We start from the raw sequence: 17,758 nt of genomic DNA on the forward strand, positions 1-17,758 counted from the left end.
ATTCTGATTAAGATCTTTCATCTGTTATCTTTTGTCTGTTGATTTGTCTTAATATTTCATTTTTATATAAAATATCTGATTTGCCATCATTAGAACTTGCAGGACAAAGTGATTCCTTAAATTTAAACTGTTGCCAACATCTGAGGCTAAGGAAGGATTTGCCTTCATTTAAACCTCTTTCTATGAAGTAGTTTAAACACACAGAGGAATCCTTTCTGAGCCTCAGACTCAGCTGCAGGGCTTCCTTGTTGTAGCCGCTGAGCCAGCAATTGTGATGGAGACCCAAAAGAGCAGGAGCCTGCTGGTGGACCGATTCCGAGGTTTAAGAACACCCCCTGACCTCATGGTGAGAAAGGAAAAGCCTCTCCCATCAGCCTTTGTGGTGCTATTCAGACTTAGTCTGTTTGACTGACTTGTACCCCTACACACCCCCAGACCTTCCCCATTGGCTCCCTTTCCCTAGCCCCGCCTTTGTACCGCCCCCGTGCCCTCAGATCATTGGTTCTGATGCTCCCTCGGCTCCGGTACATAAACCCTGGACCCTGCATGGTCTGGCCTCTTTCATCTCTCGTCTCCCTTCGCGGCAGGATGCAATAAACCTCGTCCGTGGAAATGTCATACGGGAGAGCCCTCCTGACTCTTTGCTTCTGGTAACGCATGAGCTATCCAGTTTGAGTGTGGTGTGTGAGTCTGCGCGGGTGAAAGGAGTAAGCTTGCTGGAGTGCTATACTGCACCCACCGGAATGATTCCTTGCCAGGGACGTTTCAGGGAAAACACAGCTACCCTTCATGAACCCACATACAGTGCGTTACTTCCTTAGTAAACTTTGCCTGAAGCTCCCACTGTCCCTATAACATTAACTGATATTAACAATATTCATACAACTCCATCAGACATCTTCCTTCCATACATATGCTAATCTTGCCTTCTTTTTGCACAAAACTATGTCCTAAACTATTATGACAAATTCATATGAAGATGAAAATATTACACTGTATAGAGTTACATGTGAAAAGAGAAATAAAAATATTATAAACTTTTTTCATAATGCAGCCTTCAACCTTGCACACACTTTATTCCTCTCTCAAACACTGGCATTTCTTGCCCCCATTGTGCTCTAATTTCTGGTTTGCCAAATGACCTCTGCAAAGAAAATTTACAGCAAAGGGACCGGGATCCTGCCCCTCCTGTATGAAATCAGAGGCAGATGTTTAATTAGCTTAATTCTACATTCAGTTTTCTTTAGGTTCAAGAATAAAAGGAAGCTATTGGTCTTTGTTATGTGTGGAAACTACAACAGGGTGCCTTTAACTTACAGATCTGATGTGAAGTTTCTATGAGTTTGTCTTGGGTTACAATGTAAGGTGTAACCAAAGTATGTATTCTACCACCATCTGCATTACTTTCTGATGAGCTGTTAAAATGGGTGGAGCAGTGTTTCTTTATCTTTGCCATGACTCAACCATGATAACTCCCTCTGGGGAAGCAGCAGCCACCCTGAAGGGGCCATCTCTGCTAATGGGACATCAAGGACTCCCCAGAATGACTCATAGAATTACATCACCCCATTGTGAAATTCCCCGCCCTGGGGGAGGTACCAAACATTCCCGCCTGTATATAATCTGGGGCTTGGGACACCATGATACCACCACTGGATACCCAGAGGACAAGAGCTCTTGACAACCACCACTGGACCTCCAGAGAAGGACCCAAACTATACTAAACCATGACACCTTTCCACAGGATCACTGCTTCAACAAGACCACATCCATCATGCCAACAGGACTGCAGCCACTGTTAAATTGGACTGCTACCACCACCCTGACCAACAGGGTGTCAGGTTGTATTCTGACTTTGTCAGTTTAAGCCAGTGTTCTTGTACTATTGCCTTTATTGTCATCTCCTGATTAAATTGTAGTTCTGACTTGGAATCTCTTGCAAGATATTTGTGTGGAGTTAATTCCTCCTGCTGGTTTACCTTCACACCAGCACAGGGCTTAAAGGCAAGAGGGCCTAAAGTGTAATGCTATGGAAAAGGTCCTGAAACAGATGTGATGCAGCTGGCAGCAAATGAAGAGTGAAAGCTGGCAGACATGTCCTAAGTACCACAGTTTATATAACTCTTCCTGCAACAAAACCCTCTGTAGAAAAGGAACTGCTACAAAAGAAAGAATTTTCCAACTGAAGAACCCTGTGTGCTTTAAATTCATCATTAATTTCTGTCTCAAAAATTAACCTAAAGCCCTAACAACAAGCTATTTTACTTCAAAAAGAATGAATACAGTCACCAGCACTTTCACTTTAAGGATCCTGGCTGTTTGCTTCGACTTACGCGCTTATGGAGACGTTCTGCTTCCTCCTGATATGCAGCAAGCTGTTGCTTCCATTGTTTTACGTTGGCAGTGGACTCCAACAGGGCTGCAGTGAGCTTAGCATTATTACCCTTGAGTGTGGCCAGTTCTGCCTCCCAATGTTTGCTGATTGTCAAACTGCACAGACAGAAAGAAAATGGTCAGAGCCCTCTTTATCTTTTTTTTCTTAAAATGTCTTATTATTTTTTTTAAATATCCAGGAAAAATAGAATTATGACAAAAATCCTATGACTGAATGTCTGAGTATCCAAGTGCTCAAATCATCAAAACTTTAAAATCAGAAAATATTAGTGAACAGATTTTTTTGATATAGATATATCATTATTGGAAAACAACCTCTACCCTACCAGTTCAACAGGGTCCTTTTTTTTAATAAAATGTTAAGGATGATGAAATCTACATTACCTTCCAAAAGCAACAGCATGGAATTCTAGAATACATATATTCTAAGTTATCATTTTAATATATACATATTGAGAGCAAGTATTTTTTTAATGTATTACTTTATGAAATATATTTTAAATAAAGATTTGTCACCAACTTGATTAAAGAAAGCTATAGTAGTGCTTTGGTACTACAGCTTAGTTGTCTTAATGCAAATCTTCTATGCCTGAAATATACTTTCTTTATTAAATACCATATTTAATTTCTGCTTAGAAATTCAAAACTCTCGAATTTCAGTACCATAATACTGTTAATGTGCCTTTCTTCAGTAATATCAACAAGGAGACCAAAGATTGAAGAGCATAGATATTGCTTCAATACAAAGAGGAAGCTGATGTTGGGGTCTCTTGAAGTAGTCTATGGAGGAACAATCCTTGCCTACAGTTTAGTTATTCTCTGAGGAAACACGGGGCTTTATTTTTCACAGATAATTGGTCTGCCATATATACAAGTATACAAGGGAAAAACATCTTAGACACATCAGTTGAATATATTAGTATGCAAATAGTTCATTAATGTTTACTTGTATAATGTCAACAGCATGTGAGGTGCACACCTATATGGAAAATACATATAGAAAATAATTAATTTTGTTTAATTATCTTACTATTAAAGACATCATTGGTGATCTGTAACTCTGGCCAAAGTAATTTTGTATATAGGTTTAGTATAGTAGCAATTAATTTAATTATTTATTATAAAATATAATTTACTCTGATTAATTTAATTATAAATCATTATTATTTTGTATGCAAGTTTATAGGTTTATTTGAATTTTGTACATATGAAAAATTAAACATTATGTCACCATTTTGTCCACCGACTTTCTTTTGTCCACTTCATACACATGCACAGCCCATTCCATAAAAGCATATTTCAAAAATGTTACGATTCCCATAAAAGCTCCTAAGGTGCTCAAAGCCAACCGGTCACTGAGGAACATTCATTACCAATTTAGATCACATCTACTGTTTCACTAAAACACAATGTCTGATTCTTTTGCACTCCAGTATTTCCTTCCAAATACACAATTTCATCCCCTTGAACAGGAATATAAGTTCTTTCAGAAGAGGAATATGAGTTGTATCAAATTGCTCAAACATTTCATGATCTATTCAACCAATTATAATTTCTCCACTGGAAATTTTAAGTCTTAAATGACTAAACAAAAATAATGATAATCCTATTTCATCAAGGAACACTGATATATATGAAAAATAAGACAGTAAGTGTCTACTCTTCTGTTTCTCTGATCAGATTTACTTTTCATTTATAGTAACACAACAGATAAAAAAATCCATAAAAAACATGCTAAAAAATCTAGTTCATTATCATATTCACAATTCCTCATTGATGTTCTGATCCAGCAAACAAATATCCACACCAGCAATTTAATGCAAGCAAGCAATCCCATTTAATAGTTTTGCTATGGTAGGACTAGAACCTGTGTGTGCATGACATGTATACATGTTTACAAAATGTGCCTCAATGCTAATTTTTCCTCACAGAAAAAATATTTTATACTGATGCAATGAAGCAGATAAAAAGATTTATATCCAGGACAGTTACAGAATGAGAACTCTTTGGTCACTTAATATCCTAATTTAAGTTGCAAAAAAAGGTAGTGAATGGGGTTTTTATCAGTTTAATAATTTATATACTCACAATGATACAAGGAAAACGTATAAGTCATGAAGATCACAGAAGTCAGATTGCTAGCTAGTGCTGAGTAATAATGTGAGGGGGATTTGTGCAGTTTTTCATCTTCACCTTTGCCCAGTGCCTTACTACCCTGCTAAGAAAACAGTCAGGAGCTCTGAAGTTATTGCTTGTATACTGGAATGTTGTTGGAACCCTGAGTTCAGAGAATTTCAATCTTTCAGTGCTGACAGACAATGATCTTCAAAAGCACACTGCATTTGACCTGAGGCCTTGGGAAAGGCTTCCCAAATTGTGTGATAACACTGAGGTTGTTGCTGTGTAATTAAAGTTATATCACTGGGTGGAATATGTAGAGATGTAGAAAAATTAGGTTTATGGGATATAGTAACAATATGGAGGATTTTGGGTGTGGATTAGTTCTTCTTTTTCCTCCTTCACAAATCTGAGTGGTTTGCTATCGGTTCAAAAAACCCGCAGTGCGGATCATAAATGAATAGTTACTGGGTTATAAGTGAAAATAAATTAGTTGGCATTCCATAATTGGACAGTTTGGACTTTTAAAGGCCTTGGAAGTTGGAACTCGGGGCCATTTCCACCTTGTCAACTTAGAGGCACATTCCATGCAGCTATAATATTGATAAGATATAATAAACAACTAAGTCCAAAGAAAAGCCTAGCGTGTACTGCGTTTCGATTCGAACTCTGAGTAAAAGAACTCACGAAACAGAGACAAAAAAGGAAAAGAAACGGAATGGAGAAAATTAATAGAATGTCATAATTAAATACAAAACATGAACTTCCTATTATTGCTATGGTTATCTTGGTTCAAAGGTGAGAAGATTTCTTTGAAGCTGGTTATTTTCGGTTGTTTTCAATAGGACTGCACTAGTATTATTTCTCAATATTTTTATCCCTAAGACATCTACATAGTGGGCATGAACATGTCTACTGTAATGCAGAGGTTATCTGTTTGCAGCACATATGTGGTTTTTTTCTACAAATAATTTCTACTGTATCTTCTACAGATTTTACTATGGCTCCATAAAATAGAAATATATAATTTAAATTAGTCTAGTTTTGTATCTGATAATACACAATGACTTCCAAACTATTTAGACTTAACCTGTTTCTTCTTAGAGAACTGCACATTCTCTGACATAAACACAATAACATGATGGATATCATACCATGAAACAAAGAACCAAAGATGTGAATTTTTGTTTCATAAAAACATACTTTGATTAAAATAGCCCATAACCAATCCTGGAAGTGCTGACTTACTTTTTTCAAATACTTTCTTGACAAACTAAAATTTTAAAAAGAGACAAAATTATGCTTTGTGGATTATTTTGGTTAAAACTGGACTTATTTGGATTCAAATTAATTATTGTGAGGAACCAATTTAATTTTTATTTATGACTCAACATATGTTATCAATCCATTTTCTGACATGGGGTGAAAAATTATTATAGGGGCTGTACAAGTGCTGGGAGCCTTAACACATGCCACGTGTTAAGGAGGCACCTAGGAGAAAATGAAGGGAGGATCTGTCTCTGGGGGGACTTCACCTAACAGCCAATCAGGGGAGAGAAAACTTCCACGACTGAGCTGCAAGTGACGCCCCCCGTGGAGGCAGGCAGACCCCCGGATGCCCGGGGAAAACTGGCCGGGAAATCACGCTATGGGAGGAGTCTTAGCACATAAAAGTAGTTAAATGCGCCACAATTTAGCCCGCCGTTTTTGATTTCTTGGGAGTGGGGGCTCGCTCAGAGGTTCAGCTTGCCCCTCCTCCCCCCGCTCGCCTTTTTCTCCCTGCCGTCCTGCTTCTTCCCTGCCTGTCTTTCCTGTCCGCACCCCCTGAGGCAGCCCGTCGCCGCAGCAACCTAGTGCTCCGCTGTTTCCCCGACGGAGCAGCTACCGCCGCCCGCAGCTGCCGTGCCCCGACCCTGACAACCTGCAGCTGCTCCACAAGTTCGCCCGTAGCCACAGCAACCTGTTATTCGCCGACGGAAGAGACGCGCAGCTTGGCGTTGGTTGGAAATCGTGCCTAGCCCGCCACAGGAGCCACGCAGACACGACGCGGCTGGCAACACACACGCTCCATCTGCCGAGCAGACGCTGACAGGGCACCCCGGGGTTCTAGTGGTAATGCTGTCCCTGTCTTCTATTTCTCTCTCCGTCTCTCTTTTTTCCTCTCTGCTTCCTTTTCTGTCTCCCTCCGGTCGGGACAATACCCTTTCTTTATTAATAAACAGTTCTCAGATATAATATTTGCTGCATTTGCCTTTATTTTTGTCCGAGAAATCTATCAAAAAGAATTTTCCCCGGCTCCCCTTACAGTAGGACAGGACAATTATTTTAGGACCAGATAAAAGCACACCTACAACAGGTTGTTCTTAGGCTTGACTAAGAGTATGTGCATTGATGCGTATATCTGTAGAGCTACATTTGTTCAAATTTATCGACAATTCCAAAGCGAACACTGAGAAACATGGTTCAGGCACAATGTGATAAGGACAGTAGAACAGAACAGCATTTTACTCACTTGATAAGGATAGTAGAACAGAACAACATTTTACTCTTATCAAGGACAGTAGAACACAACAGCACAGCCTTGTAGAAACAGATAAAGGATGTAACTTAGGCAAACAGAAGTCATGCAAAATGCAAGCAGGATGCCAGCTCAGCTCTGTAAAGCTGACAAAGTAGAGTAGAAGTTTTGCAAAACAACGATATTATGCTTACTCAAAAGCAGGGGTCAAGGAATAGCCACCTAAAAAGGACACCAGACATTGAAGACAGACTCCAAAGAACCATATAATGACTTCCAATAAGGGGTGCGACTATGCCAAATAAAGTCAAAGGAAGTGGGGATAGCTAATGAATATGTAATCAGTGTGTATGATAAAAACTGTTCACTCGATGCTCAGTGCACTCGAATGTAGGAAGTGTTATAAATGTATTGTGATGTTGGCTTTTTGCATGTTACTTAATGTTGGAGAAACTTTGCCTAGGTTCTATGATGTAATGCATGGTATAGAATGTCTATTGTTTATGTAGTCGGTTTGGAGAGGGTGGGCAGAGAGAGTCTTCACATTCCTGGAGTATCTTATCAGAGAAAAAGAAGACCCGAAACCAGAGAGAAGACTTGATGGAGGGAGCAGAGACGGAATGGAGCCAAGGAGGAATATAAGGCTGATGGGATGATACTTAGAAACTCCAAAGAATTCATGAATCATGCATGATGGTGATGAATATGCAATAAGCGATGTACTTTTAAAGATGATCTTTTGGATGTAGAGGTGTGCCTTTGGCTCTGCCAAAGCACCCGGCCGTCATACCCTTTTTGCTGTTGTCTCCTAATTGTCCCTTTTATTAAACTTTTCTTAAAATTTTATAAAGAGTGAACCTCGTTTTTCACAGAAGGATCCCCCGAGTGCTCAGCACTGCAATAAAGAATGCCTACTTTCTAATACTCTAAACTGTGTTAGAAAGTTTCTATCCAGCCAATTTCAGTATCAAATGAGTATTCTCCCTCAGAAGATGCTGGGGTTAACACCCAGGACTGGAAACACACAGGTCTAGAAGCTGAAAAAGTCCACGCATGGAGCTCCCAACAACTGCTAGAGCCCATGGTCAAAATTTTGATTGTGAAGCAGCTGCACTACACTTCCTCAGGATAGGTACAGGAGGGTCGCATGTAACTTTCTCTCTTTAGAGAGAAATTCCTGTTTGAACCGTTTTTTGCTAAAAGGAATTGATTTTGCCCTCAAAGCATTGGATTGTGTCATAGGAAATAAATGCACAGCTCTGTCAAGTTATTTTAACTGTTGTAAAGATCTAAAAGAAACCCAAATAATTCTTCATGTCTTCTTAGATTATTTTCTCTAGGAAGCACATGAAATATGAACACTTATTTGGTGATCAAAATTATCCAAACTGCAATGCAACTTCTGCCAGAACATCTTTTGGTTTTATACCATGCCACAAAGAACAGAGCTGTACATATACATTGGGGACATATATATACACAGGCACACACGTTTGCAGTCCGGCAGTGTGAGAATGCAACATGCACATGTATTTTGTTTTGTTCTGAAAGCTATCCATCCCTTTTCTGGCAGCGTCATAATTTTAACAGTTATTTCTTCAGCCCTGTCAGAATTAACATCAATGACTGCCAGGCACACTCAAAGTTTCAAGACAGTCTTTCAAAAAAAGACATCCTTAACACTCCTACTTGTTGCCTGTTTCTCAGCATGAAAAGCTTCACTAAGCTTTTAAAAATATATCATAAATTCTGAGTGTCTGAAAATAACATAACAAGCTGCTTTGCAAACATCACTATATTAGTGCCAAATACAAGAGGAAGAATGGACCTTGTGCGAATCAACACATGCAGGTAACCAGGGCCACCACCAAGCCACAGCTGAAATGCAAAGAATAGATTTATTTCATTACCTCACTAACAATGCTGGGTGGCAGAGATACACAGCACACAGGCTCCATTAGGCTTAGCTCATCCTGGCGGGCAGCCAGGGGGTCCACTGACAGCCCAAATATATCAAAGGGCTTCATGCACATGCAGTGTATCACAAGGCTGTGCTTTTATGATCTTTCCCAGCAGGAGGCTCAAGCATGTTTGAGAGAGTGTGTTATCTCTACACAGGAATTCTGTCTCAAAACAGGCAGAGGATGAACAACACTAGGCATAATAAAGATAGTTTTCCCACCCCACACCTACATTTTTAGCATTCCCAGATGAAGGTCACTGATCTAAACTATTCCCGCCTCCTTGACAAATCTTCTGGTTTTAACCCTTTCCTCCCAACAGGCCTCTAATGGATAACAGCAAAATATGAGTTTTATTGGTTCAACTGATCATGCTATATAAAAAATACTTCCATAACAGAGGTTTAGATCATATTAATTGCATAGAAAATTATCTGTACAATTGCAACTGTTCACAGGCAGTCACACTCCCAAGAGCGAGACTTTAACTGCTGGGACCAAAGTCCCTTCACAGCGGATATCCTGCTTGACTCCCTCCACACCTCACTCACACGCAGTGACATCAGGTTTCCTTACTGGTTCAACCCCAGGTTTTCCATAGCAGTCTCAGATGTCTCATTCCATAAAGCAATTTGTTCACAGTGCATTAACACAGAAATAGCTCGAGATGGTGCCTGAACAAAGGAACCCCGTGACTTTTATACCCTCACAGTCCAAGTGTCTGCAAGTCTTGCTCTTCCTCCCCAATCTCCTGCTATGTCTCTCCTGTGTCCATCCACCTGACTGGCGCCACCAGTCTTCATGTCCTTTGTTATGCAAAGGGTCGGCAGTTCATGGCCTCTTGTCTTGGGCTCCCAGCCTGAGCTCAATCTGCAGCTTGCAGACCCAGCTACCTGCACCAGATGTATTCTTCAACATACACACAAGAATGTAAAGCAGTTTAACTGTAAATTCACACTTTGAATTACTATGAATTAATTTTGTTAAAGCCCCTTTGTTACCGAACAAGTTATATTTCTTTTAAAAGTAGCCTAATGTATTGGTTTGGCAAGGCCTGGTTTTAGGTAGCAAGGGAGCCACAAAGATGGCTCCTGTGAGGAAGCTGCTGGAAGCTTCCCATCATGTCTGGCAGAGCCAATGGCTGATGGCTCTGAAGATGGACATGCTGCTGACCAAAACTGGGCCAATGAGAGGAGCTGGTAACGCCTCTGTGATGACGTATTTAAGAAGAAAATCAAAACAAAGTCACAAAATTTTGGACTCTAGTCAGAGAAGAGGAGAAGGTGAGAACATGTGAGGAAAAACAACATGGCAACACCAAGGTCAGTGAAGAAGGAGGGGGAGGAGGTGCTCCAGGCACCAGAGCTGAGATGCCTCTGCAGGCTGTGGTGATGACCACGGTGAAGCAGGTTGTCCCCCTGCAGCCCATGGGTCCACGGGGGATGCAGAGATCCACGCCCAGCCCGTGGGGGAGGTGCCCATGCCAGAGCGGGTGGATGCCTGGAGAAGGCTGTGTTCCAGAGGAAGACCCAGTGGAGAGAGAGGGCCACTGCTTCCAGGCTGGAGCAGCCTGTCCTTGGAGGACTGCACCCTGTGGAAAGAGAGAGCCACGGCACAGCAGTTTTGGGAGGACTGTTTGCCTGTGGGAGGGGCTCACACTGAAGCAGGTGCGGTATGGCTGCTGCTCATGAGAGTGGACCCACGCCAGGGAAGTTCATGGAGAACTGTCTCCCGTGGGAAGGACCCCACGGTCTCACAGGGGAAGACTCCTCTCGAGCAGCAGAAGGAAATCTCGGTGATGAACTGACCAAACCCCCATGCCCTGTCTCCCTGTGCTGTCAGGGGGAAGGAAGGAGGGGAGGGGGGGGAGGGGAAAATGTTCTAAGGGCTTATTTTACTTCTCATTATCCTCCTCTGATTCTGTTAGTAATAAATTCACAACTTAAGTTGAGCCTCTTTCACCTTTGAAGTGTTTCTCCTGGTCCTTATCTCACTCATTAAGCCTTTGTCAACTTTTTTTTTCCTTTTCTCTCCTCTGCCCAGCTGTGGCAGGGGATGGTGAGCGAGCGGCTCTTGTGGGTGCTGGGCACTGGGCCAGTGTCAAACCACGACACCTAGGCAGCAGTGGGGGGAAATTGCTGAGAAAAAAATTTAAGCCATGAGGGGTTGGAGGGCCAAGAGGGGCCGGAGGGGCAGAGGGTTTGGAAATCGAAGAAGGGTTTCATCTGATAGCACAGACTTATAGGGAAGACCCAGAGAAAGTTGTGAAGGTATTTGATGCTGGTAGTATTGGGTAAATTGTTGATTGGAATCTGAGTAAGTTGTTAGAAGCAGGGTGGAAAGTGTACAATAATCAGGAGTGAAAGCTTGTAGCTCCGTTAGTGGAACGAGGCCCAAATAGGGGGGGCACTGCAGAGGAATTAGTAGAGGCAGACACAGAGATTGGTGTGCTATTTGTAAAGAGAAGAGCCACTGGAAGTGGGAATGTCTGTGGGGAAAGGGACAAATAGGAGATGCTAGAACCTGGACTCCCCCCAGAGCTCCTGATTAGGCAGTAAGGCTCCTAATGTTAGAAGATGTGCAATGGGGACCAGAGATAGCATCCCCAGCTGAACCTCTGGTTACATTAACACCAGGGAGTGAGAAAATGGATTTCTTACTAGATACTGGAGTGGTATATTCGGTTTTAAATACATGTAAAGGAAAATTTAGTCATGAAAAGATTAATGTTGTTGGTGCCACTGGGCAAAAGGAACATTGGCCTTTCTTTCAACCATTAAAATCTGGTATTGGTAAGCAGGTGCTAGCCCATCAATTTCTTTATATACCTGAATGTCTGTGCTGGTTTGAAGGTAAACCAGCAGGAGGAATTAACTCCACACAAATATCTTGCAAGAGATTCCAAGTCAGAACTACAATTTAATCGGGAGATGACAATAAAGGCAATAGTACAGGAACACTGGCTTAAACTGACAAAGTCAGAATACAACCTGACACCCTGTTGGTCAGGGTGGTGGTAGCAGTCCAATTTAACAGTGGCTGCAGTCCTGTTGGCATGATGGATGTGGTCTTGTTGAAGCAGTGATCCTGTGGAAAGGTGTCATGGTTTAGTATAGTTTGGGTCCTTCTCTGGAGGTCCAGTGGTGGTTGTCAAGAGCTCTTGTCCTCTGGGTATCCAGTGGTGGTATCATGGTGTCCCAAGCCCCAGATTATATACAGGCGGGAATGTTTGGTACCTCCCCCAGGGCGGGGAATTTCACAATGGGGTGATGTAATTCTATGAGTCATTCTGGGGAGTCCTTGATGTCCCATTAGCAGAGATGGCCCCTTCAGGGTGGCTGCTGCTTCCCCAGAGGGAGTTATCATGGTTGAGTCGTGGCAAAGATAAAGAAACACTGCTCCACCCATTTTAACAGCTCATCAGAAAGTAATGCAGATGGTGGTAGAATACATACTTTGGTTACACCTTACACTGTAACCTAAGAAATTATCCACCCCCTATTCTATACCATCTACATAACACCCGAATCAATCCCCTCCTTTGACTCTACTCATATACATATATATATAATGAAACATTACACACAGTTCTCACTTAAAAATAGGTCCTCTTGTGGTACACAAAGGGTTTCCCCATCTTTTTGCATTACCCACCAAGTGTAACCAGGTCCTTGAGCAAAAACAATCCCACGGATGGGTTTGCCTTTGCCTGAGGTGGGACTAATCCAAACAGTCTTTCCTAAAATACCTCTCATGTGTGCCACAGGGACTCTATCTCCATCCACTGTGTGCAAGGGTTCAGACTTGGCGGGACCAGCTCAACTGATGGACCCTCGGGTATTGGCCATCCAGGTGGCCTTTGCTAAATTCAGCTCCCAATTTTTTAAGGTCCTCCCGCCAAGTGCCTTCAGTGTGGTTTTAAGCAGTCCATTGCAGCGTTCAGCTTTCCCTGCAGCTGGCACATCATAGGGGAAATGATACACCCACTCGATACTGTGTTCTCTAGCCTAGGTGTATATAAGGCTGTTCTTGAAATGAGTCCCGTTGTCCAAATCAATTCTCTCAGGGGTGCCATGTCTCCACAGGACCTGCTTTTCCAAGCCCAAGATGGTGTTCTGGGCAGTAGCATGACGCACAGGGTAGGTCTCCAACCATCCAGTGGTTCCTTCTACCATGGTCAGCACATAGCGCTTGCCTTGGCAGGTTTGGGGAAAGGTGATGTAGTCAACTTACCAGGCTTCCCCATACCTGTACTTTGACCACTGTCCACCGAACCATAGAGGCTTCACCCGCTTGGCCCTCTTGATCACAGCACACATCTTGCAGCTATGGATGACCTGTGAGATGCTGTCCATAGTTAGGTCCACCCCTCGATCACAAGCCCATCGATATGTCGCATCTCTTCCCTGATGACCAGAGGCATCATGGGCCCAACAAGTTAGGAATAATTCTCCCTTGAGCTGCCAGTCCAGATCCACCTGCGATACTTTCACCTTTGTAGCTCGATCTACCTGTTCATTGATGTGATGCTCTTCATTAGCCTGACTCTTGGGTACGTGTGCATCCACATGTTGAACCTTTATGGTCAGCTTCTCTACCCGGGCAGTAATGTCTTGCCAAATCTCAATGGCCCAGATGGGTTTCCCTCTGCGCTGCCCATTGGCCTTTCTCCAGCGATCCAGAGCCATCCCCACAGAGCATTAGCTACCATCCACAAGTCGGTGTAGAGATAGAGCCTCGGCCATTTCTCTCGTTCAGCAATATCCAAAGCCAGCTGGACGGCTTTAAGCTCTGCAACCTGACTCGATCCACCTTATCCCTTGGTAGCTTGTGCAACTCGTCGTGTGGGGCTCCATACTGCAGCTTTCCATTTCCGATTTGAGCCTACAATTCGGCAGGAACCATCAGTGAAGAGGGCATATTGTCTTTCACTCTCTGGTAGCTCGTTATATGGGGGCGCTTCCTCAGCACAAGTCACTTACTCTTCCTCTTCTTCAGAAGATAATCCAAAAGTCTCACCTTCAGGCCAGTTTGTTATAATTTCCAGAATCCCAGGACAATTAGGATGTCCTATCCGGGCTCGCTGTATAATCAGAGAGATCCACTTGCTCCACGTGGCGTCAGTGGTATGATGTGTGGAAGGAATCTTTCCCTTGAACATCCAACCCAACACTGGTAGTCGGGGTGCCAGAAGCAGCTGTGCTTTGGTGCCAATTACTTCTGAGGCAGCTCAAACCCCTTAATAAGCCTCAAGAATCTCCTTCTCTGTTGGGGTATAGCTGGCCTCGGATCCTTTGTATCCCCAACTCCAGAACCCAAGAGGTCATCCTCGAGTCTCTCCAGGTCCCTTCTGCCACAGGCTCCAGGAAGGTCCATTCCCCCCAGCCAGAGTGTAGAGCACATTCTTCACATCCTGCCCTGTTCTGACTGGCCCAAGGGCTATTGCATGGGCAATCTCCTGCTTAATTTGTTCAAACGGTTGTTGTTGTTCAGGACCCAACAGGAAATTGTTTCTCTTTTGTGTCATGAGATAAAGAGGGCTTACAATCATGCTGTACTCTGGGATATGCATCCTCCAAAAGCCCACGGCTCCTAGCAAAGCCTGGGTTTCCTTCTTGTTGGTAGGTGGGGACATAGCTGTGATTTTGTTGATTACCTCTGTCAGGATCTGGCGACGTCCATCTTGCCACTTGACTCCTAGAAACTGAATTTCTTGAGCAGGTCCCTTAACCTTACTTTGCTTTATGGCAAAACCAGCTTTCAGGAGAATCTGGATAATCTTCTCTGCTTTCTTGCAGACTTCTGCTGTGTTCCCCCATATGATGATGTCATCTATGTACTGCAGATGTTCCGGAGCCTTGCCCTTTTCCAGTGCAGTCTGGATCAGTCCATGGCAGATGGTGGGATTGTGCTTCCACCCCTGGGGCAGTTGGTTCCAGGTATACTGCACACCCCTCCAGGTGAAAGCAAACTGAGGCCTGCACTCTGCTGGCAGATGAATGGAGAAAAAGACATTGGCAATATCAATGGTGGCATACCACTTTGCTGCCTTGGATTCCAGCTCGTACTGAAGCTCCAGCATGTCTGGAACAGCCGCAGTCAGTGGTGGTATGACTTCATTCAGGCCATGGTAATCTACCACCAGTCTCCATTCTCCACTGGACTTATGCACTGGCCATATAGGACTGTTAAAGGGTGAATGGGCCTTGCTGACCACCCCTTGGCTCTCCAGTTTATGAATCATCTTATGGATGGGAATCACAGAGTCTCTGTCAGTGTGATATTGCTGATGGTGCACTGTTGCTGTGGTGGTTGGTACTTGTTCTTCAACCCTCAGCAGTTCCACAGCAGAGGGGTTGTCTGAGAGACCAGGCAGGGTATTCAGTTGTCTGATGTCTTCAGTCTCTAGAGCAGCTATCCCAAAAGCCCAGCAATGTCCTTTTGGGTCTTTGAAATACCTACTTCTGAGATAGTCTATGCTAAGGATGCATGGGGGCCAGTCACAATGGGGTGTTTCTGCCACTCCTTCCCAGTCAAACTCACTTCAGCTTCCAGTACGGTCAGTTGCTGGGATCCCCCTGTCACCCCAGAAATAGAAATAAATTCCGTTCCCACATACCTTGATGGCATCAGGATACATTGAGTGCCGGTGTCAACCAAAGCCATACATCTTTGTGGGTCAGACGCGCCAGGGAGTTATCATGGATGAGTCATGGAAAGCATAAAGAACACTGCCTCACTTATCTTAACAGCTTACATAGATGGTAATAGAATACATACTTTTTGGTTACATCTTACATTGTAACCTAAGATAGTCTCTCATTAAATCCTCATAGGCAAACTCAGGAAGTGTGGACTGGATGAATGGACAGTGGGATGGATTGAGAACTGGCTGAACAGCAGATCCCAGAGGGTCGTAATCAGGGACACAGGGTCTAGTTGGAGGCCTGTCACTAGTGGTGTCCCCCAAGGTTCAATACTGGGCTCAGTGTTGTTTAACTTATTCATCAGTGACTTGGATGGAGGGGTAGATGTCTCCTCAGCAAGTTCACAACACAAAGCTGAGAGCAGTGGCCAATACCCCAGAGACCTGTGCTGCCATTCAGAAGGACCTCAACAGGCTGGAGGGATGGGCAGGGAGAAATCTTCTCAAATTCAACAAATTAAAGTGCTGAGTATTTTGTTGGGGTCTCCTCCCCCTGCCATGTAGCCCGGGGAGAGGGGCCCTGGGGGGGAGACACGGGGTTTCCCTGCCCCTGGTCAGCCTCGTTCCCATTGGTTGGTTTGTGTTTCCTGCGTGGGCAAGGACCCTCAGTCCAGACTGTAAAAGTTCCTCAGCAGAGCTCCAGCCATGCAGCTGGAGAAATAAACATCTCTGAAACATCTACCAAGAATCTGTCTGTCCATATATATTTCTTTTCCACGGGACTCCTGGTTTGATATATGCTGTTACAGTATCCCTGCTGTAGAAAATGGTGGTGAATTGTGAGCAGAACGATCCCCGATCCCTAAGCGACTGATTTGTGTGAGTAAACCCTAGAAACTTTGGATTCCTCTTCTTGGTTTTGTTTTGCTATTCCATATCTAAACTATGGAGGAACCGTGGGAAGACTCTTGGCTCTCAGAGCCACATATGGACATTTATCTTAAAATGATTCTTGAACAACGATTTGTAAATTTTAGCTTGATTCAAGCTCAAAAAGAACTGAAACACTTCCTGGCATGGTTGTTTAAGAACTTTTTCTATGTTTCTTGGGATTTAATTCTTACCAAGGACTTTTGGAACACCACTTGGACCAAGTTAATTTTTGAGTCAAAATATATGCCAATGGAAGAATATTTTCGTGAATATTATTTAATTACCGAGACTGTTGAGCAATGTCAGCTGTGTCCTGGCAAAGGGAAGCCTGGCTCAGGGACCGTGCGGCCCAGGCCACGTGAACCGAGCGCTCTGCGGGCCGCAGCGAGGCAATTCCGGTGCCACACGGGAGCCACGGGAGCTGCAGTGTCGGTGGCAGAGAGAGGCGCGGCGGGAGTGGCGGGACCCGGCGGTGCCCGCCCGGCCCCGCGCTGTGCGTGGTGGAGCGAGCCCCGTGAACGCCCGACCGAGAGGGGCAGCACACGGGCAGTGGCTGGCGACAGTGGTGGTGGAGCGGAGCCGCGCCCAGCCGAAACGTGCGCTGGAGCAGGGCACGGGGGGGTCATCGCTTGGGGGCCCGGCCGAGATGCAGCACCTGGCAGCGGCAGCGAAGCCGCGACCAGCGGAGGCGACACACGGAGAATTGAGCGGCGCGGCCCGGCCCAGCCCGTGCGGCCCCAAATGCAATCCGGGGAAGAGGGCGCAGGCATGAGCAGCTCCGACAATTCCAACATGGGAGCGAGCGAAAGAGAGAGCAAAGACGCAGCGAGACAGAAAACAGCAGCCACTCAAAAAAAGGAAAAAAATCATAGTAGCTAAGATCTTAGGGATAGTGAAATGGTATAATGCTAAGCAAAATTATGGTTTTATAACAAGGTGTGACAACCAGCAAGACATATTCGTGCATAGAACTCCTATTAAAAAGAATAACCCTGAAAAATGCATCCCAAGCTTGGGAGATGGAGAGGTGGTGGAATTTAATATTGTACTAGGGAGAAAAGGGTTACAAGCATCGCAGGTCACTGGGCCTGATGGTGTTCCTGTAAAAGGCAGTATATATGCAAAAAATCGTAGTCATGTTAGACAATATCTCCATTGTAAACCCCCCCTACAGTCTCCCTTTCCTAA

The 17,758-nt window shown here is 44.0% G+C and overlaps 1 protein-coding gene across 1 annotated transcript in view; it reads right to left on the reverse strand.

The window, feature by feature from the left end:
- The window catches only part of LOC125319334 (homer protein homolog 1-like), a 368,242-nt gene that overhangs the window by 134,463 nt on the left and 216,021 nt on the right, over nt 1-17,758 (reverse strand). Inside the window, exon 6 of the mRNA XM_048290442.1 lies at nt 2,334-2,490. Within this exon, the coding sequence (XP_048146399.1) occupies nt 2,334-2,490 (157 nt within the window). The remainder of the gene's footprint in view (nt 1-2,333; nt 2,491-17,758) is intronic.

This window comes from Corvus hawaiiensis, chromosome W, assembly GCF_020740725.1.
Source record: "Corvus hawaiiensis isolate bCorHaw1 chromosome W, bCorHaw1.pri.cur, whole genome shotgun sequence".
NCBI classification, from domain to species: Eukaryota; Metazoa; Chordata; class Aves; order Passeriformes; family Corvidae; genus Corvus; species Corvus hawaiiensis.